The 22,004-nt window shown below is 38.5% G+C and overlaps 1 protein-coding gene across 1 annotated transcript in view; it reads left to right on the top strand.

Annotated features, from left to right (window-relative positions):
• Window positions 1–16,517: 16,517 nt before the first annotated feature.
• CATSPERB (cation channel sperm associated auxiliary subunit beta) overlaps window positions 16,518–22,004 on the top strand; it is a 151,576-nt gene continuing 146,089 nt past the window's right edge. The window contains exons 1-2 of the mRNA XM_010358596.2: window positions 16,518–16,665; window positions 20,673–20,751. Coding sequence (XP_010356898.2) covers window positions 16,597–16,665; window positions 20,673–20,751 — 148 coding nt within the window. The 5' untranslated portion in view covers window positions 16,518–16,596. The remainder of the gene's footprint in view (window positions 16,666–20,672; window positions 20,752–22,004) is intronic.

Genomic DNA, 22,004 nt, shown 5'->3' with positions numbered 1-22,004 from the left:
TCTTTGCCCTTGTCTATGTCTTGAATGGTATTGTCTAGGTTTTCGTCTAGGTTTTTATGGTTTTGGGTTTTACATTTAATTCTTTAATCCATCTTGAGTTAATTTTTGTATAAGGTGTGAGGAAGGGGTCCAGTTTCAGCTATTTTTTTTTTTTTTTTTTTTTGAGACGGAGTCTTGCTCTGTCGCCCAGGCTGGAGTGCAGTGGCCGGATCTCAGCTCACTACAAGCTCCGCCTCCCGGGTTCACGCCATTCTCCTGCCTCAGCCTCCCGAGTAGCTGGGACTACAGGCGCCCGCCATCTCGCCCGGCTAATTTTTTGTATTTTTTAGTAGAGACGGAGTTTCACCGTGTTAGCCAGGATGGTCTCGATCTCCTGACCTCGTGATCCGCTATTTTAAAAAGAAGGAAATCCTATCATTTGTGACAATATGGATGAACCAGGAGGACATTACAGTAAGTGAAACAAGCCAGGCACAGAAAACAAATACTGCATGATCTCACTTACATGTGGAATCTAAATTAGTAGAGGCAGAGAATGGTGGTTACCACAGGCTGAGGCTTAGGGGATTGGCAATTTGTTAGTCAAAGGACGCAAAGTTTCAGTTAAACAGACAGTAGGAATAAGTTCAAGAGATCTGTGACGCATCATCATGACAGTAGTTAATAACAATATGGAATTGTTTATACTTGAAAATTGCTAAGAGAGTACATTTTTAAGTGTTCTCACCACAAAAACATAAGTATGTGAGGTAATGCCTATCTTAGTTAGCTTGATTTAGTCGTTCCACAATGTAAATGTATACCAAAACAATCATGTCATGAACCATAGATATATACAATTTTGTCAATTTAAAAACTAAAAAATTTAAAAACTAAAATACAGATTTAGATAATAAAAAAGGAAATTGTACCAATATTTGCAGACCCCAGGAATCAACTGAAAGGCCAACTAGTAGAATTATTCAGTAAGGTCACTGAGACAAAAAGCACAGAAATAGAAACCTCAGATAGCGAACAACAGTTAAAAGAAGTAACAGAGGAAATGATCTCATTCTATAGATTTAAAAAAGATAAAGGAATAGACAGCACGAAACATTTGAATGTCTCAAAACGAAGCAAACAATCTATATGAAGAAACTTATAAAACACCATGGAGAAAACAGAAAAGAAAACTTAAAGAAATGTAAAGGCATTGCCACATTTGAATAGAAAAATGCAACATCATCATGATACGAATTCTCCTTAAGTTAACCTAACTGACCCCAACAGGCTACTTTTATTTTTGTTTTTGTTTGGAACTGGACAAGCTGATGCAAAAACAAACAAACAAACTTGTTCTACAATAAAATGAGATACTGGCACATGAGTGGATCAACAATTCAAAGAAATAGACTAGGAAACTCAGAAAAAGCTCTAAATATATGCTGCAATTAAATGAAGGTTTTATTTTAAGGCCGTGAAGAAAAATGGGTTATTCGGTAAATGATGTTGGGACAACTAAGTAGACATCTGAAAAAAAAAGTTGGACCTCTACTTCACAGATTATACCAAAATGACTTCCAGATGAATCAAAGATACCACATGAAGAAAATAAAACCATAAATTACCAGAAGATAGAAGAGAAAATCCATTTATTTAACTACAAGAAAAAATATCACATCACTATTTTAAAAATCAAAAGACAAAGGACAGATGGAGGGTTTGTTTTTTTTTTTTTTTTTGTAATTCAACTTACAGAAAAGGGACTAATTTTCTTAACATATAAAAACGTTTACAAATCAATAAGAAAAAGATCAACAACCTACAAAAAATGGGCAAAACCTATGAGCAAACAGTTCAGAAGAAAGGAAGTATATAATATGAGAAATGCAAAGTTAATGATGATATAATGTTTTGAAGATCCCATAGCATTTGGTGAGGGTGTGGGGAAACACACTCTTGCATACTGACTCCACGGCAGCAGTGTGGAACAATTTGATATTATCAACATTTTAAAAGCATATTTATTTTAACCCAGCAATTTTATTCTTAGAAATCTATTTTATAGCTATATTATACACATGAAATTTTAGAGAGAAGAATATTTTTTGTAATAGCAAAAGATTGAAAATAACTGAAATGTCTTATCAATAGATGGCTGGTTGTATAAATTATAGAACATCCACGCAATGAAATAACAGGCAGCTAATATAAGAATGGGGCAGCTATAACAAAAATCTCCAACATGTATTGTTAGGCTCAAAATAAAGAAAATAATAGGGTGTATAGTAAGCTACAATTTAAGTAAAGGAAAGTGAAAGTGTAAATATGTGTGTACACCCACACACACATATACACACACGCTCATACACGATGTGAGGTAAGTAGCAGTACTATCCCCCCAGATAAGGAAACTTGGAGTTAAAGAGGCTAAGTAACCTTTTCAATGTAACACCATTAATAAAGACCACAGGAATAAGAATCCAAGAAAGCAGGCCGGGCGCAGTGGCTCAAGCCTGTAATCCCAGCACTTTGGGAGGCCGAGATGGGCGGATCACGAGGTCAGGAGATCGAGACCATCCTGGCTAACATGGTGAAACCCTGTCTCTACTAAAAAATACAAAAAACTAGCCGGGCGAGGTGGTGGGCGCCTGTAGTCCCAGCTACACGGGAGGCTGAGGCAGGAGAATGGCGTAAACTCGGGAGGCGGAGCTTGCAGTGAGCTGAGATCCGGCCACTGTACTCCAGCCTGGGTGACAGAGCAAGACTCCGTCTCCAAAAAAAAAAAATAAAAGAATCCAAGAAAGCTAACTGCAGAATCCCTACTCTTTACTAATCTATAGTCCAGTGGGGAGGAAAGTGTGTATCTTTTTAAAGCTGTTTTCTTTTATTTGGAGATATACACATAGGAACAAACAAAGTAGGACAGAAAAACTAATGGTGAAAGCAATAGTTTCAAGCTCCGATCAGCTCTTGCCTTAGTCTCACTTTGCAGAGGTATCCTCTTTTACCCATTTCTATGTCCTAATGATTATAAAATATGCTAATTCCTCTATTTCTTGACTTGCCAACACATGCTTTGTTATTAAATTTAGTTTAAATGTTGAAAATCAGTAAATGGTGTTTACATTATTATGGCTGTGTCAGAGTTCAACCAGAGAAGCAGAACCATATATATATGTATGTATATATGTATATATGTATATATGGTTCTGCTTCTCTGGTTGAACTCTGACACAGCCATAATAATGTAAATGCTATTTATTACATATGGTATTATGTTATATAAGTGTGCAAAGTATATAATATCAATATATTAAATATACACACATATTTACATATATGTACATACATTCCAGTTTATTTGTTTATTATAAGGAATTAGCTTATGCAATTGTGAGGACTAACTAAGCAAGCCTGAAGTCTGCAGGGCAGGTAGTCAGAAAGGAAAGATCACATTTGGGCTGGAACCCATCAACACAAACTGAAGCTTGGTGTCTCTGAACTGAGGGAAAACCTAGGCCCTCTTTTAAAAGCCTTCCATTTGACTAAGCTAGGCTCATCTACAATCTGATCCTTTACTTTTTAAAATTAATTTAAAGCCAACTGATGAGGGTGATTGCACCTGCTAAATCCCTTCACAGCAGACCTGGATTAGTGTTTGAATAATAACCGGGAGAAAGTATGTGATTTATACAAAATAGCTGCTCCCTCCCTTTTTGTCCTCCAATTTGCAAGAAAATATCCCTTGTAGTTCGGCCTAACTAGAAACATGCTAGCAAGGAAATTCTGGGGAATGTAATTCAGCCTAGCCAAGTTGACACATCACAAGGCCACCCTTTGTCAAGTTGGCACCCATATACATCTGCTTATATCATACTTAATGTCCAAATAAAGACAATGACAAAATCATAATTCTGCCTAAGATGATACAACTATCTATGCACAACTGTAAGAGGCTAACTCTTTCCAAAGAAGAGGATACAAAATCTCTGGGTGATGTCAAGTCGTCTTCTTTGATATTTTGTAACATAAATACTGAGATATGTAATTAGTCATTTGTATCACATGCTAGATCATAAGGGAATAAGAGATGGAAAACCACAAAAATATTTGGTTACTATATACACAAACATAATCATGAAAATAAGGAGGAAATACTCATAACTATTACCATCCTCTACAACTGGCCATGTGGTCATTGCTGATATTTATAACTACTTTCTTCTACTATCCATTCCGTATTTCCTTTGATCTCAGCAAGCACCTCAGCTAGTTGTAGGTGTTTTGTATAATGGTATGGCCTATACCTTCATTCTTAAAGCATCTGGGTTATTAGTAGTCCTGCCTGGATTGGGTTGTTGTAGTTTTACATTGACTTTAATCAGAAGACTAAACAATTCCCTGGGGGATTCTCCTGTATTCCATATATACTCCTGTCTACCCCGTTGTGTAGTACCAACCAAGTTACCCACTGGTAGTCAGAATCAATCACTTGGCCAGGCATGATGGTTCATCCCTGTAATCCCAGCACTTTGGGAGGCCGAGGTGGGAGGATCATGAGGTCAGGAGATTGAGACCACCCTGGCCAACATGGTGAAACCCCGTCTCCACTAAAAAACACAAAAATTAGCCAGGCCTGGTGGTGGGCGCCTGTAGTCCCAGCTACTTGGGAGACTGAGGCAGGAGAATGGGGTGAACCCAGAAGGTGGAGTTTGCAGTGAGCCGAGATCACGCCACTGCACTCCAGCCTGGGCAGCAGAGATAGACTCCATCTCAAAAAAAAAAAATAATAATAATCACTCTAGCCAGTACAGTAACCTCTTTCTTTCTTTGTTGATTCAAAGATGTATGAGAGACCGAAGTGACCAGTCTCAACTTGGAGTTCCAAAAAGTATTATAATTTATACTAGTTCTCTATTACTGCATAAGTTATCACACACAGTGATTTAAAACAGTGCAAATTTTTTATCTCACAGTTTCATAGGTCCAGACACAAGCTTAGCTGGTTCTCTGTTCAGAGTCTCACAGGGCTGCAGTCAAGGTGTTGTCTGGGCTGATTTTTCATGTGAAGGCTCAACTAGGGAAGAATTTGTTTATAAGCTCGGATTGCTAGCAGATTTTACTTCCTTAAGTCTGTATAATTGAGTCCTAGATTTTTACTAACTGGAGGCCACCCTTAGCTCCTAGAAACTGCCTGCAATTCCCTGCCCTCTTCACATGCAGCTCACAACATGGCTGTTTGCATCTTCAAAACCAGCAGGAGGCTCCCTGCAATCTGATAAGACTTCTTATGTAATGAAATGTAATTACAGGAGTGACATCCCTCACCTCTGTCATGTAATATAACCTAATTAAATGAGTGACATCTCATAATCTTCACCATATTCTATTGGTTAGAAGCAAGTCACAGGTCCCACGCACACTCAAGGGGTGGGGATTATACAAAGACATGAATCATGGTGGGTCACCTTGGGTTATGTTTGCCACAATGACTGTGTAAATACTGTTCATTTCCTCCTCTAGAGGAGGAAATGTAATCCTGGCACACTATCTGGCCTGGATTTGATCTTCCTTCCTGGGGGTCCAATGGAGGACCAGTGGAGATCCTAGAGGTTCAATGGAGGAATTATATTTCCTCCTTCCTAGAGGTCCAATGTTACGACCTCTAGGCCATCAAAAAGAGAATGTTTCCAGCATCAAAATCAAATGGATCTCTTTTTAATTATCCTCTGTCTTAGTCTGTTTGTGCTGCTTTAACAAAATGCATGAGACTGAGTAATTTATACAAAGCGGAAATTTATTTCTCATAGTTCTGGAGACTGGGTAGTTCTAGGTCAAGTCTCCCACTGGTTTGGTGCCTGGTGAGGGCTGCTCTCTGCTTCCAAGATGGCCCCATGTTGCATCCTCCAGAGGGGAAGAATGCTGTGTCCTCCCATGCAGAAGGCAGAAGGGAAAGGGAGCAGAGTGCTGCATGAAGCCTCCTTTATAAGGGTCTTAATCCCATTCTGAGGCAAAGCCTTCATGGTCTAACGACCTCATACCTCTTAACATTATCACAATGGCCATTAAGTTTCAACACCTGAATTTTGGAGGTGACACACCCACACCATAGCCCTCTCCATCAATTGTTTAAATTTGTGACACATTTAGAATTTCTGTTTCTTGGTTTTGAACACATATTTATTCTCACTGCTGAACTACACACTAAAGGGACTTTTGAAGTGGCATAAAGACATAACGACAGAAAGAACTGGAGAATTGACAGTAGGAACAAAATTTAGACAGCTAGAAAGCAAATGGATAAGTGGTAACTAAATTAGCAGATGCAGGAAAGCCAGAATCATAAACTGGCTTTTGGAAAGGATTAAAAGCAACATGATTTGTACTCAAGAGCCCCCTAAAGGGCTCAGGACTGCGCAGCACTAAGTAGATTTTGAAGTGGAGATGAAAGTGGGGTCAAAAGTAGGATTGTTTGAACACTCATGTAAGAAGTATTTAAATTATCTCCTCAGTACTTTACAGTCTACCAGCTGCCCTTTCCCCTTTCAGGGAGAAATTGGAAGTTTCTTTTTGGGAGAGGCTAAAACAGAGGGTCTCTGGCCTGGTAGATATCAAGCACATTTGAGAATGTGGGTGCCATATTGCAAACAGGAGAACAAGATGAAATACTGCATATTGGCATCTCAGAATGCTAGTAGCCAGGACTGTACTCTTGGGAAGGAGATGGAAGACCTAGGGAATTTGAGAAGCCAAAGAGAAAAGGCCTACTTGAGATTCTTCCCCGGTAAAACAACTTCTCCAGAATGTGCTACAGTGAAACTCACAGTTGATAGGCCTCTCTTGGATCCAGTGCCTCAAATAAGCTTCTTAGAACTTGCTTTTAAATCTGAATAGAAAACCAAGGATCATGAGAGATGTTTAAGAAGTCTCAAAATTGAAAGATTGAAACCAGAAAAAATCAAAAGGAAAAATGACTTACAGAATCAAACTATGCAAGGAGAGTAAAACAAAAACAAAAACTCTGCCATTAAGTCTCAGAAAAGAATGTTATTATATACATGAAATAAAAAGAGTCTATAAAAAGGCACATTCTGAAAATAAAAGACTTATTAGAAAATAAAGACAAAAGAATATTGTGTCCTTATACTCTTTTATTAACATCTCTCCTTTCTCTGTCCGTGCTGCTACCTGTTGCGGGAAGTCAGGGACCCCGAACGGAGAGACCAGCTGAAGCCATGGCAGAAGAACATAAATTGTGAAGATTTCATGGACATTTATTAGTTCCCCAAATTAATGCTTTTATAATTTCTTACGCCTGTCTTTACTGCAATCTCTGAACATAAATTGTGAAGATTTCATGGACGTTTATCACTTCCCCAATCAATACCCTTGCAATTTCCTATGCCTGTCTTTAATCTCTTAATCCCGTCATGTTTGTAAGCTGAGGAGAATGTATGTCACCTCAGGACCCTGTGATGATTGCGTTAACTGCACACATTGTTTGTAGAGCATGTGTGTTTGAAAAATATGAAATCTGGGTACCTTGAAAAAAGAACAGGATGACAGCAATGTTCAGGGAACAAGGTAGATAACTTTAAACTCTGAATTCCTGTGAGCCGGGCAGAACAGAGCCATATTTCTCTTCTTTCAAAAGCAAATAGGAGAAATATCACTGAATTCTTTTTCTCGGCAATGAACATCCCTGAGAAAGAGAATGCATCCCTGAGGGGAGGCCTCTAAAATGACCGCTTTGGGGATGGCTGTCTTTTACAGTCGTAGATAAAGGATGAAATAAGCCCCAGTCTCCCGTAGCACTCCCAGGCTTATTAGGCCTAATAAATTTTGGTCAGACTGGTTGTCTGCTCTCAAACCCTGTCTCCTGATAAGATGTTATCAATGACAATGCGTGCCTGAAACTTCATTAGCAATTTTAATTTTGCCCCCGTCCTGTGGTCCTGTGATCTCGCCCTGCCTCCATTTGCTTTGTGATATTTTATTACTTTATGAAGCATGTGATCTCTGTGACCCACACCCTATTCGCACACTCCCTCCCCTTTTGAAAATCGTTAATAAAATCTTGCTGGTTTTACAGCTCAGGGAACATCACGGAACCTGCTGACATGTGATGTCTCCCCCGGACACCCAGCTTTTGTACTTTTGTACTATTTCTCTTTTGTACTCTTTCCCTTTATTTCTCAGACCAGCCAACACTTAGGGAAAGTAGAAAAGGACCCACGTTGAATATTGGGGGTGGGTTTCCCTGATAGCCACCACCACTTACAAGCCTCTGGTAACTATCAACCTACTGTGTCCTTTTATGAGTTTGACTTTTTTAGATCCCACATATAAGTGAGATCATGAGGTATTTGTCTTTCTGTGCCTGACTTATTTCACTTAGCACATTGTCCTTTGGATTTATCAATGTTGTTGCAAATTACAGAATCTCCTTCTTTTCTTTTCCTTTGAGACAAAGTCTTGCTGTGTCTCCATGCTGGAGTGCAGTGGTGCAATTATAGCTCACTGCAATCTCTGCTAATCCCTAACTTTTGTATTTTAGTAGAGATGGGGTTTCATCATGTTAGCCAAGCTGGTCTTGAACTCCTCCTGACCTGTAGTGATATGCCTGCCTCAGCCTCCCAAAGTCCTCAGATTACAGGCATGAGCCACCACACCCTGCCAGAATTTTCTTCTTTTTAAAGCTAAATAGTATATACACTACATTTTCTTTATCAATTCATCCACTGATGAACACTTAGGTTGTTTCTATATCTTGGTTAATGTGAATAGTGCTGTAGTGAACAGGGGCATGCAGATATCTCTTCTACATACTGTTTTCATTTTGTTTGGAGATATATATATATATATGTATGTGCGTATGTGTGTGTGTATATATGTATATATATCCAAAAGCAGAATTGTTGGATTATATGGTAATTCTATTTTTAGTTTTTAAAGGAATCTTAATACCATTTTCCAAAATGTATGCATACTGGTACAAAATGTATGTACCTGTACTAATTTACATTCCCACCAACAATAGCCATTCTAATAGGTGTGAAGCGATATTTCATTGCAGGTTTAATTTGCATTTCTCTGATGATTAGTGATACTGAGCATTTAAAAATATACTTGTTGGCCATTTTGTATGTCTTCTTTTGAAAAATGTCTATTCAGGCCCTTTCCTCTTTAAAAAGAAATTTCTTTTAAACACGGAATATCGCTATATTGCCCAGATTGAACTCAGACTCTTGGGCTTAAGCAATCCTGCCTCAGTCTCCTGAGTAACTGGACAACAGGTTTGCACCACTGTGCCCAGGACCATTTTTAAATCAGGTTATTTGTTTTCTTGTCATTGAGTTGTTTGAGTGCTTTATATATTTTGGATATTAACCCCTTATCAGATGTATGGTTTGCAAATATTATTTTCCTATCTGTAGGTTGTCTCTTCACTCTGTTAATTGTTTTGTTTTGTTTTGTTTTGTTTTGCTGTGCAGAAGATTTTTAGTTACAATCCCATTTGTCTACTTTTGCTTTTTTGCCTGTGCTTGTGGGGTCATATCCAAGAAATCATTGCCCAGATAAATGTAGGGTTTCCCCCCATGTTTTCTTTTAGTAGTTTTACAGTTTTGGGTCTTATGTTCAATTCTTTAATCATTTTGAGATGATTTTTATATCTGGAATGAGATAAGAGTCTAATTCTATTCTTCTGCATGTGGATAGCCAGTTTCTCAAATAACATTTTTTTTTTTTTTTTTTTTTTTTTTTTTTTTTTTTTTTTTTTTTTTTTTTTTCTGAGACGGAGTCTCGCTCTGTCACCAGGGCTGGAGTGCAGTGGCCGGATCTCAGCTCACTGCAAGCTCCGCCTCCCGGGTTCCCGCCATTCTCCTGCCTCAGCCTCCCGAGTAGCTGGGACTACAGGCACCCGCCACTTCACCCGGCTAGTTTTTTGTATTTTTTAGTAGAGACGGGGTTTCACTGTGTTAGCCAGGATGGTCTCGATCTCCTGACCTCGTGATCCGCCCGTCTCGGCCTCCAAAGTGCTGGGATTACAGGCTTGAGCCACCGTGCCTGGCCTCAAATAACATTTATTGAAGAAACTGTTCTTTCCCCATTATGTGTTTTTGGCATGTTTGTTGAAAACATGCATTACTGTTACTGTATTGAGCAACATTCCTTCTATACCTAATTTGTTGATAGTTATTTTTTATAATGAAGGAATGTTGAATTTTGTAAAAATTATGTGTTTTTGTATCTTCAAGTGTTTCTGTTTTTTTAAATCATACTTTATACTCCATGTTTTTTTTCTTTTTTTTTTCTGTTTATTTTTTCAACAGGAGCTTTTTGTCATCCTGTTCCAATCTAGATTGGTTACTCTCTAGCTTTGCTACCCTCTTGTCTTCACAGAATTTAACTGTCATCTGGGTTGTCTCCAATTCTCTCTGGGTTCCCTGTCTTTTGTTTTGCTGCAATTCCTCGGATAACTTCCCAAGAATAATTCATTGGATATAAATTTCTAAGTCCTAGTAGTAGCAATCAGATAATACAGTAAAAGTAGACTTGTAATTTTTAAAAAGGGATTTATTTGAAAGATAATGGGGTGCTTACAGACTCAGAGATTATGGATGAACCCAGTTCAGAAAACATAAAGGTTAGGCAGCTCCAGAGGGGGGTATAGCAAAAAGTACTTATTAATCTTATTTGGAATCTGCCACAAGAATCAACTTTCACTATCATCAGTCTTTTGATCACCATACTCGGGATTCCCACTCCAGGAAAGGGGACGCTACTTGTTCTGGCTTGGATCATATGCTTGCCACTTGGCTATGGAAAGGCAGTGTACCTTGATTAACAGTCCCACAAGACTACAAAAGGAGGGCAAGTCCCCCAAAATAAAAAACTCACTGTCAAAGACTGGTGGAATGGATGCTGATCAGCCAGAATACAACATATGGTCATCATACTTTGCATGGGTAAAATGTCTTTATTTTGTTCTCATACTTTCTTTGATTATAGAATTATAGATTGAAATCATTTATTTTTCCTTTAGGATTCTGAAAGCATTGCTCACATTTTCTTCCACCATTCAATATTGCAGATAAGGACTCATGCCAGTCTGATTCTGTTCCTTTAGTAGGAACTTCTCTCTGGAAGTTTTGAGAACCTTTATCCTTGTTCTGAAATTTCATCAGGTGTGACCTGGTATGAACTTTTTCTATTCTTCATGTTGGCATTGTTTAAATATTTTCAGTCTGTATACTTGTACTTTCTTTAGTTTGGGGAAGATGTTGGATTTTCTTTTCCTGTTGTCTTACTTACTACTTTTTCTCTGATACTTTTATCTTTTTCCTTATTTAATTGTGTTCTCTTGATGGTTTCCATTCTTCTCCTTCATGATCCTTATGTTTGTGGTCAAAACTATTTTCTTTTGGGCACCTTGATATTTAATCTTTATCTTATTTAATGAGATTATTTTGTCCTTTTCTTCCATTTCCTGAGTTTGGTCAACTCTCATTCCATATCGTCCTATTTGTTCTATGTCCTATTCTGAGTTATTTTGAACTAATTATTCAACGTGATTTTTAAAATATGAGTATTATTGGCCAGGCATGGTGGCTCACGCCTGTAATCCCAGCACTTTGGGAGGCCGAGGCGGGCAGATCACAAGGTAAGGAGATTGAGACCATCCTGGCTAACATGGTGAAACCCCGTCTCTACTAAAAATACAAAAAAAATATTAGCCGGGCGTGGTGGCGGGCACCTGTAGTCCCAGCTACTCTGGAGGCTGACAGGAGAATGGCATGAACCTGGGAGGCGGAGTTTGCAGTAAGCCGAGATCACGCTACTGCACTCCAGCCTGGGCGACAGAGCAAGACTCCGTCTCAAACAAAAACAAAACAAAACAAAACAAAAGAATATTATTAATTTAACGTACTTAATTCAAGTTGAAGTGTTGTGTCAGTTTTCTCTAGCTGGGTGTTGGTCTGTCACTCAGGCTGAAGTGCAGTGGGGTGATCATGACTCACTGCAGCTTCAAGCTCCTGGGCTCAAGCTATCTTCCTGCCTCAGCCTCCCAAGCAGCCAGGACTATAGGCATGCACCATGCCTGGCTGTTTTTTTTTTTTTTTTTTTTTTTTTTTTTTTTTTTTTTGAGACGAAGTGTAGTGGTGCGATCTAGGCTCACTGCAACCTCCACCTCCTAAGTTCAAGTGATTCTTCTGCCTCAGCCTGCTAAGTAGCTGGGACTACAGGTGTGCACCACCACGCCCAGCTAATTTTTTGTATTTTTAGTAGAGATGGGGTTTCACCATGTTAGCCAAGATGATCTTGATCTCCTGACCTTGTAATCCACCCACCTCGGCCTCCCAAAGTGCTGGGATTGCAAGCGTGAGCCACCGCACCCGGTGGGCTAGGTTTTTCAATTGTTTTGTAGAGATGGACTCTTGCTATGTTGCCGGGACTGATCTTGAACTCAAGTGATCCTCCCACTTGAGTTCAAATGATCCACTTGAGCCCTCCCACTTGAGCCCTCCCACTTGAGGGCTCAAGTGATCCTCCCACCTGGACCTCCCAAAGTGCTGAGATTTGCAGGCATGAACCACTGTGCCCAACCTCATTTTCTACCCTCTAATAGCTTTGTATGATACTGTCTGTCATTTTGTGTTCTTTTTGGAATGCCAATTTTTTTTCTCTCTTGTTTTGGAGAAGCCTGAAGGTAAGGGGCAGAATTTGGGTGTATACCTAGGCTTCTTAATTCAAAGGCATCCTTTTCTGTTGTTACAGTAAAGTTCACTTTTATACATGGAAGTTTTGTGGGTGAAGTAGGTGTGTTTTCCCAGCTTCTGGTTCTCTTTTTTTTTCTGTAAGACCTTTAGTTTTTATTGCTTGCTTGCTTTTTTCTTCACCATAAAACATCCAAACATTTCTCCCCCTTCCAAAACATCTACCTCGCCTATAGAATGAGGCTTTCCTGAACCGCACAAAGATTTTCAAGGCAGTGTTCTAGTCCACCAGTGCTCAAACCCATTCTCAGTGTATTTTCTCTTTTAGGCAGAACTTCATTAGAGAAGATTTAATCTGGATTCCAGCGCTGCTCCACTGCTGCTGTCCTCTGTTCTTTTCCGCACAACCTCTACCCAACTTCACTTTGGTGTGGACTCTGGAGTTGGTCCCTCTGGTTTCATATGCTTCTTTTCCTACTTATATGCAAGTTAAAGTTGTTAGTAATCTCCACCTCCCAGTTGTGCTATGTGTTGTTTTATTAATTCTCCTCTTATTATAGGACTTTTAAAAGAATATATGGAGAAATTAAGTTTTAGGTGGCCACCATCTATCTTATATAAGGCTTACTTGCTTGCTTGCTTTCTCTCTCTCTGTCTCTGTCTCTCTCTCTCGTCTTTTTGAGACAGATCTTGTTCTGTCGCCTAAGCTGGAGTGCAATGCCATGATCTTGGCTCACTGCAACCTCTGCCTACTGGGTTCAAGTGATTCTCCTGCCCTTAGCCTAACAAGTAGCTGGGACTACAGCATGTGCCACCACGCCCAGCTAATTTTTGTACTTTTAGTACAGAAGGGTTTCACCATGTTGGCCAGGCTGGTCTCGAACTCCTGGCCTCAAGTTACCTACCTGCCTTGGCCTCCCAAAGTGCTGGGATTTCAAGTGTGAGCCTGTACCCGGCCAGGTTTTTTATATTTATGAAAGAAAGAAAAGAAAGAAAGAAAGAGAGAGAGAGAGAGAAGAGAGAGAGAGAGAGAGAGAGAAAGAGAAAGAAAGAAGAAAGAAGAAAGAAGAAAGAAAGAAAGAAGAAGAAAGAAAGAAAGAAAGAAAGAAAGAAAGGAAGGAAGGAAGGAAGGAAGGAATTATACTTCCTTCCTTCCTTCCTTCCTTAAGAAGGAAAGGAAGGAAGAAGAGGAAGAAGGACCTCCTCCGCCATCATCACTCCCTACCTCCTCCCCTCCCTCCATCCCACTCCCTCCCTCCTCCCTCCCTCCTTCCCTCCCTCCTTCCCTCCCCCTCTCCCTCCGTCTGCCCTTCCTCCCTTCTCCTTCCTTCCTAAGGAAGAAGGGCCAAACTCCCAAAACTATGGCTTCTAACTACAATTTTCCAGTAAAAGGAAATGACTGAGTCCATGTCTAGGGCAGGAAATGTAGAAGGTGAACGTAGAGTATCTTGTCTTTTAAGGAAAGAAGGAAACTGTCAAAAATGACTAGGGTCATGTCAAAAAGACTCAGAAGTGAACTTCGGAAAGACCATACCTGTTAAAATTAGACACCTTGAACATCAATAAGGATAATAACAATAATGATAGAAATACATTAAATATGTTTAAATGGAAACCTGTGAGTTCATAATGATACCAAAAATGAACTTTATTGGTTGCCTCTATGAGGATCCTAGGGAATCAATTCATTATTTTCAAAATGGTAAATGAAGGAAAAGAATGAAGCATTTGTCTCTTCTTAGGAATTGTACCTCTGAGTAACCAAATAGTTGATGAATGAAAAGTTATCTTTGTAAAAGTATTCCAGCTAATAAGTAAAGAAGAAATGATAATACATCATCACTCTGCAGCCTCTAATGAATTTAATAGATTTAGGCAATAAATGATGGCTGCTACATCACAAAAAGAGAGCTAACCACACTTTAGATGCCTCCTGATGGAAGTACCCAACACCACCCATTAAGTGTTCTTGACAAAAAAATTAAACCTGCATCTGATCAAGCCTCTAAATCTACTTAACAATTTACAAAACAATATGATAAACTTATGATGTAAAAAGAGACCATAATGATGCACTCAGCAAAATCCAAACTGTGGGAAACACCTTACAACTAACTTCTTCTTTAATGAGTTTCAAGGAAAAAGCGAGAGAAAAAAAAATGATGGGGTGAAGGGGGAGGTGAAAAGAAAATTACTTATAGATTTTAACACCTCAGAGATGCATCAACCAGTGGCAAAGTTTGAACCTTATTGGATCGTGATTCATACAACTATAAAAAATTTTGTGAATGAGGTAACTGAGGAAATATAAACAGTCACTGGGTAGATATCTGGGACTTACTATTATTTTTAGGTGTGAAATAGTATTGTGGTTTTCTTTTCTTTAAAAAAAGTCATTTTCTCTTATAAATACATACTGAAATATATACAGTTGTCTAGGATATCTTCAAAATAATCCTGCAGGCTGGGTGTGGTGGCTCGTTCCTATAATCCCAGCACTTTGAGAGGTCAAGGCAGATGGATCACTTGAGGTCAGGAGTTTGAGACCAGCCTGACCAACATGGAGAAACTCCATCTTTACTAAAAATTAGCTGGATGTGGTGGCACATACCTGTAATCCCAGTTACTCGGGAGGCAGAGGCAAGAGAATCTCTTGAATTTAGGAGGCGGATGGTTTCAGTGAGCCGGGATCAGACCACTGCATTCCAGCCTGGGTGACAGAGCAACACTGCCTCAAAAAACAACGACAACCAAAAAACAAAATAATACTGGAGGAGGACGTGAGTGAAAGAGAGTATAGATGAAACAAAACCAAAGGTAGGCAATTATACAAAATAGAAGACAATAGTATTCTATTTTGTATTGTACTATAATATAATACATATAATATGTAATTCTACTTTTCCCCCAATGTTTGGCACATCCCATAATAAAAAGGTCTTAAAAACTGGGGGTGATGTTAATCTTGGATGACTGAAACATCCTCGTTATCTTAGTCTTTGAACTTTTTGAGTGTTTAAAATTTCTCACATAAAAAGGATAAGAAGGCGGGGCACGGTGGCTCACGCCTATAATCCCAGCATTTTGGGAGGCCGAAGCATTCAGATTACCTGAGGTCAGGAGTTCACGACCAGCCTGGCCAACATGGAGAAACCCTGTCTTTACTAAAAATACAAAAATTAGCCGGGTGTGGTGGCGCACGCCTGTAGTCCCAGCTACTCAGGAGGCTGAGGCATGAGAATCACTTGCACCCGAGAGGCGGAGGTTGGGGTGAGCTGAGATTGCGTCATTGCACTCCGGCCTGGATGACAGAGACAAGACTTCATTTCAAATAAATAAATAAATAAATAAAGATGAGAAAAATGTATAAATAAAATTGTTAAATGACAAATTGAGTTAAATATTTACGTTAAATATTGCAAGGGGTTATTTTACCATTTCACAAGTAAAACACTAAATTACCAGTAGAAAATGGTAACAACATGCCCGGATAATTTATAGAAGAAAAAATGTCAAACAAGCATATTTTTAAGTGTTCAGTTGCACCAATATTGAAAAATGTAAAACAAGATTTTTTAATGTATCAAATTATTTCAGATTATATCTAATTTTCACTGCTGGATTTCTGGAAAGCAATTTGTTAATATACATCCAAGAGTCTTAAACATGTTCATATCCTAAGGAACTACTTTTAAATGTAGGAAAATAATTTTGTTTAGGATTATTCATTACCACATTTTTCAAAAAAGATGACACTGGAAATAGCACAATATTTTATGTTTAAGTAAATTAAGTACCATTATTTTTAGATCTACAACTGGGAAGACTTAAATAAAACACCTGAGTTACACGAGAAAATGGTCAGAATAACAATGACTGAAAGAAGGACGTATAAATGCAGAGGAAACAGATTCGAGAAATGTCAAGATGTCCACAGTGGTTATATCTGGTTGTTGATTTATGGGTAATTAATTTCTCTGTATTTGTTTTTATTTTTCACATGTAATAAGCACTGTTATAGCCAGCAAAAAATTACAAAAAAAGTCAAAGTCATCCTTTCAATCAGCCCATTCCCTTGCCCCCTATCCTCCTGACTAAACAGAAGCCTAGTGCATAATTTGTTTTTCAGGGAGAAGAACCCCTTTCATTCCACTGTTACAGATAAATCACCTACTGTGGGAGTAGTCATGGTACTCACATCAAAGTGTAATTCATCAGTGACTGTGACTGAAAGCAGATCCTTTACTCTTTCATAAGTGAGGAAACATCACATGGGGGCAAATGAGGAAAAGAAAACTAAGGGGTTGCTGGGGGAATATAAGGCAAATGTCAACTGCTTCATCATTCTTTTTAGAGCCTTCAATGTGTACCCTCAGCATTGCTCAGACTTTTTTTTAATGTGTAGCAGTGTTGCTATGGTAACTGAAAGCTACAGCTTCTTCCATTAAAGCTTTATCACCTTCCCTAGTGGGAAACGGAAAGAGAGCTCCGAGTTTCTGGGAACTGAGTCTTTATAAGGAGAGATATTTTGTTGTGTTTTGTGCACTATTTCAGGTTCTTCTTCAGGTCAAGGTCACCAGAAAGGGTGAGAGAGATATATTTCTCATGTGGGCTCTTCCAGGAATAGATTAAACCCAGACACCAGACATATTTCATGATATGAGGGTAAAGCAGGTTTTACATGGCCATGTGAAGGGACTTCTGAAGGACAACCCGAGTATAAAACAGGTTTTATTGCCATGATTATCAAAAAGTTATGTATCAGCCTCTGTGACCATTCATGACTAGTCAGGCCGCTGGGTAAGACAGAAAGGTTCAACCTCAGCTCACTCGGTACTTAGTCAAAGGCAGCCTTAGTAAGCACATACAACCACATTAAGGACAGTCACGCAACACGAATACGGAGGACAAACTGGCATGCCATTCAGTCTCACTGTCTCTGTGCATCCACAGCTCATTCCTAACTTTGTGTATTTGCTTGTCTTGTTTACCTGTCAATAAGGCCTTCTCTATTTTTTTTAAGTCCCACTCTTCCTTCAAGACCCAGTTATGAAGCTTCTCCTCTTTGACAGATTGCCTCCTTTTAAACCTCATTGTATGCAGTTAGCATGAGCTTTTAGCATTTATGTTTTTCCCCAGGCATTCAGTGATCATATGATAATTGAAGTATTTTATAGATAACCATATGTAGGTTTCTGATCCTATCTAGATGAATGTTATATTAAAGATGGTAGGTTTGCAGAAACTCCACCTCTCATCAGTTTTTAAAGAGAGTGTCCTGTGGTGCTCTGAAAGAGGCAGTTAGTTGGAAATTCCAACTGCCTGTCCTTTAGATTTCTAAGCATGCTTCTGTACTTGGTAGCTGCTGATTGGCTGTTACCAAAGGTGACTAGAGTTGCTAAGCCAGTCAATAGGGAAAACTCAGCTCCTGACTTTGGGTCTTTCTACTCAGTCTATATGGAAGGAAACTTAGACAAAATATAAAAAAGAAAAACATAACTAGTTGGGCATCTCCTAAAGAGGTAATTACAGTAAAAAATATTAAAATAAGGACTCTGCTAGAGTATGAATTTATAGTGTGATCACTATTCCATAGTAATGGAGTAACTACAAATGAACCAACTAGGGGAGGAGATAGGTTCCTTCAATGGGGCAATTCCCAATGTTTATTTGGTGCCAGAGAAGAGAAAATGCCCAGATATATGACTTGTATCCAATAATTATGTAAAACTTATAATAATTGCAAAAGAATGATAACTGGCGGTAATTTAACTGCTAAGTAGGTCAGTAGGGAAGTGTGATGAGGATAATGAAGTTGCTGCAGTGTATAGAGATATGGAATTCAGAGGTAATACCTGTCAAGTGCTTATTCCGTGTAGAATAACTGTTAGATATTTTTAGGTATTTTTCATTTAATTCTCACAACAACACTGTGAAGTGCCTGTTATCCCCATTTTACTGAATAGAATATGAACTCCAAGAAGTTAAATAGCTTGCTAAAAATCAAATATTTCGATGGACAGAGTTCATCTTAGGCTAAAGTCTATGTCTTTAATCATGAGCTGAAAGTTGAAAGAAGATAGTATCAAATAAGGAAACGTTGTAATATTGAAGGGAAAATAAGAAGAATGAGACTAGAGCTATGCCCCAAAGAGTTAAAGAAACCAGTAGGTAGCAGAAATTCTTGAGCTTGCAGGATGGCAGATAGCAAAGCTTACAGAACAAGCTTGCTGACATTAAAACCAGAATTTCCACCACATACTTCATACTAACTCTCTCGAATTTGTACAGGTGACCCATGAAGAGGCATAAAGATTCTAATAGTGGTGTTATGTCATTTAATTTCAATGTTTAGCAAAGTGATATAAGATTTTTCTGGTAAAAGCACTATTTTCAGAGTTTAACTGTGATAATGTCTCCACGTAATGTTAAATTCATTCTTACACCAAAGATATGCTTGAGCATTGCACCATGCTGATAGAATTTTAATCTACTATTTGTTTCCTCTTGCCTTGTGAAAACAAGTTGTTTTCTAAGATGATTTTTTAAAATTCACTAAAAACCTTCAGTTCTCCCCTGTTAATGTAGTGAGAATGAATTCAAAAATCAAACTGTTTGAGCTTTCTACTGTCAATTAAATGTATTTAATAAGCAAGTCAGTTCTGATGAAGGAAAAACACCAGTTACATTTAATTTACCCAGCAGTTGTCAGGAACTGCACAAAGATCTGAGATTCTATTCCACTTAGAGTTGGCAAGTTAGTCTGTTCCTGTTTTCTTGGATGCTGGCAAAAGACACAAGACTCCTAGGTCCAAGTAAAAGGACTTTATTACTAACAGCAAAAGCAGTAGTCAGAGTGTCCACACGTTGCTCGCTCTAGTACCCTCTGTCCCCAAAGTTCCTTAAGAGGTGAAATTCATCATGGATGCCATGTTAGTTTGCTAGGGCTGCCATAACAAAGGGCCATACACTGGGTGGCTTAAACAACAGAAATCTATTTTTTCACAGTTCTGGAAGCTAGAAATCTGAGATCAAGGTGTTGGTAGGGTTAATTCCTTCTGAGGGCCATGAGGAATGATCTGTTCATGCCTCTCTCCTGAGTTTATAGGTGGCTGTCTTCTTCCTGTGTCTTCACTTCATCTTCCCTCTGAATGTCTTCCCTCTGTGTCTTCACTTCACCCTCCCTACGTCCAAATTTCCTCTTCTCTGAGGATACCAGTCCTATTAGATGAGGGCCCACCCGAATGACTTTATTTTCACTTCATCACCTCTTTAAAAATCCTGTATCTAAACATGATTGCCTTCTGAGGTATGGATGGTTAGGACTTCAACTTCAGAATTTTGGGGGTAGAAAATTGAGTCCATAACAGATGCTTATACACATAGTGGAGTGCATTACAGGAGAGTTACAGTGAGATTAGGCTATTCACCATGGAAACAAGCCTGCTGTTGTCCAGGATGCCTTACCTCATCCCTCAAGACTGATGGCTGCAAACACAAGCCTGAGATAAACAGCATCCAGGGCTTTGCATTCTTGGCACACTCAACGAGAATGTGCAGGGATACTCAGGACCATGTGAATTATCTTCCCCAAAAGCAATGTCGTCAAAATATTAGATTAAGTTACAGCTGTGTCATCCTCAGAGTCCTCATCAATTCAGGCTCTGTTTTACATAGCTGTGTAATTGATCTCACCTCTCTAAAAGTTACGTACGCTGAAGGAAAACCTGAGTCACATTTCTTTTTCTAGTTTGTAATAATTATATCTATAAATTTACCTTTAATACCAAGTAGGAAGTAAATTTAGAGCTTAGTCAACTGTTGTGTTGTCTGCTTTTGTCACATAGTGTGAAATATTAAGAATATTAAGTTGAGATTATTTCTTTACTACTTTGTAGTTGTTTATAGCAAAAGGAATTCAAAAATATGTTCAGAGTAATTGAAGAAAATAATTCTTATTTATTCCAACAGATGGAATTGCCACTTATATATGTTTCAGTTTTGCTTTTGAACATATTTGAATTTTCATCAGGAATAGTATATAATAAAGGTAAGTTTCAGACTGTCTTACTCTCTATTTCCTTCTCAGGAGTTCTTATTTGTGTCCCTTCCTTATTTACAGTAAAAAAAAAAAATTTCTTTTAGTATTTCTTCTTTATCTTATCTTCCAACTGTTCCCCAATATTGTCAATTATACTCTGGTCTAGCGGCTTCTAATATCATTGTGAACCTATTGTTATCAAGTTGTGTACATGGAGACTTTTCTCTGGTTATAGTATTTTATCACTTTAAAGTCATAGAATATTTAAAGTTTAATTTTATACTTGCAAAACTTTATTTGAACAGACATTTTAAAATTATTTCCTCCATGAATGGTTGCATTGTTGTATGAATGCAAACAGAATTATAAGGCTAGTGGATTGAGGTTGAAAAGAGTTTTCTAAAAGTAACACACAGATTGAATTAGTCAGTAGGACTTTTATGGTTCTGAGAAAGGTACAGGGAAGGTACCTTTATCATGGGAGATTTGTCCTGCTTTAGGTGCACCTGCTGTTTCTTGATTACCTTTGGCTCAAAATAATCAATGTGACAAAGTGACATATTTTGATGTGGCATGCCCTCATCCCTTGAAGCAGCAGTGGTGGGGAGAGAGAGATGGAAAGCACTTTTGCTGCTTTTGTTTTCAACTTCATTGCTGTAAGGTCGTCCCTCTTACCTGCAAGGAACCCGCGGTGGATGCCTGAAACTGCAGAGAGTACCAAGCCCTATATATACTGTTTTTTCTTGTACATACATACCTATGATGAAGTTTAACTCATCAATTAGGCATAGTAAGAGATTAACAATAACTATTATTAAAATCAAACAAGTGGAACAATATACTGTAGTAAAAGTTATGTGAATGTGGTCTTTCTTCTCTGTCTCTAAATATCTTAGTACTCTGCTCACGCTTCTTGTGATGATGTGAGATGATACAATGCCTGTGTGATGAGATGAAGTAAGGTGAATGACATAGGCCTTGTGAGATGACTTTATTGAGTAAAATAAGATTACTTGAACACAAGCACTGTGTTACCGGGACAGTTGATCTGATAACCTAGGTAGTTGCTAAGTGACTAATAGGCAGGTAGCATATAGTATGGATATGCTGGACAAAGTGATAATTTACATCCTGGGTTGGATGGTGGAGGATGGCATGAGACTTTTTTTTTTTTTTTTTTTTTTTTTTTTCCTGAGATGGAGTCTCACTCTGTCACCCAGGCTGGAGTACAGTGGTGTGATCTCGACTCACTGCAACCTCCG

The sequence above is a fragment of the Rhinopithecus roxellana genome, chromosome 5, assembly GCF_007565055.1.
Source record: "Rhinopithecus roxellana isolate Shanxi Qingling chromosome 5, ASM756505v1, whole genome shotgun sequence".
Taxonomy (NCBI): Eukaryota; Metazoa; Chordata; class Mammalia; order Primates; family Cercopithecidae; genus Rhinopithecus; species Rhinopithecus roxellana.
Note: the sequence above shows the minus strand (reverse complement) of the source record. Positions and strands in the feature narration are given on the sequence as shown.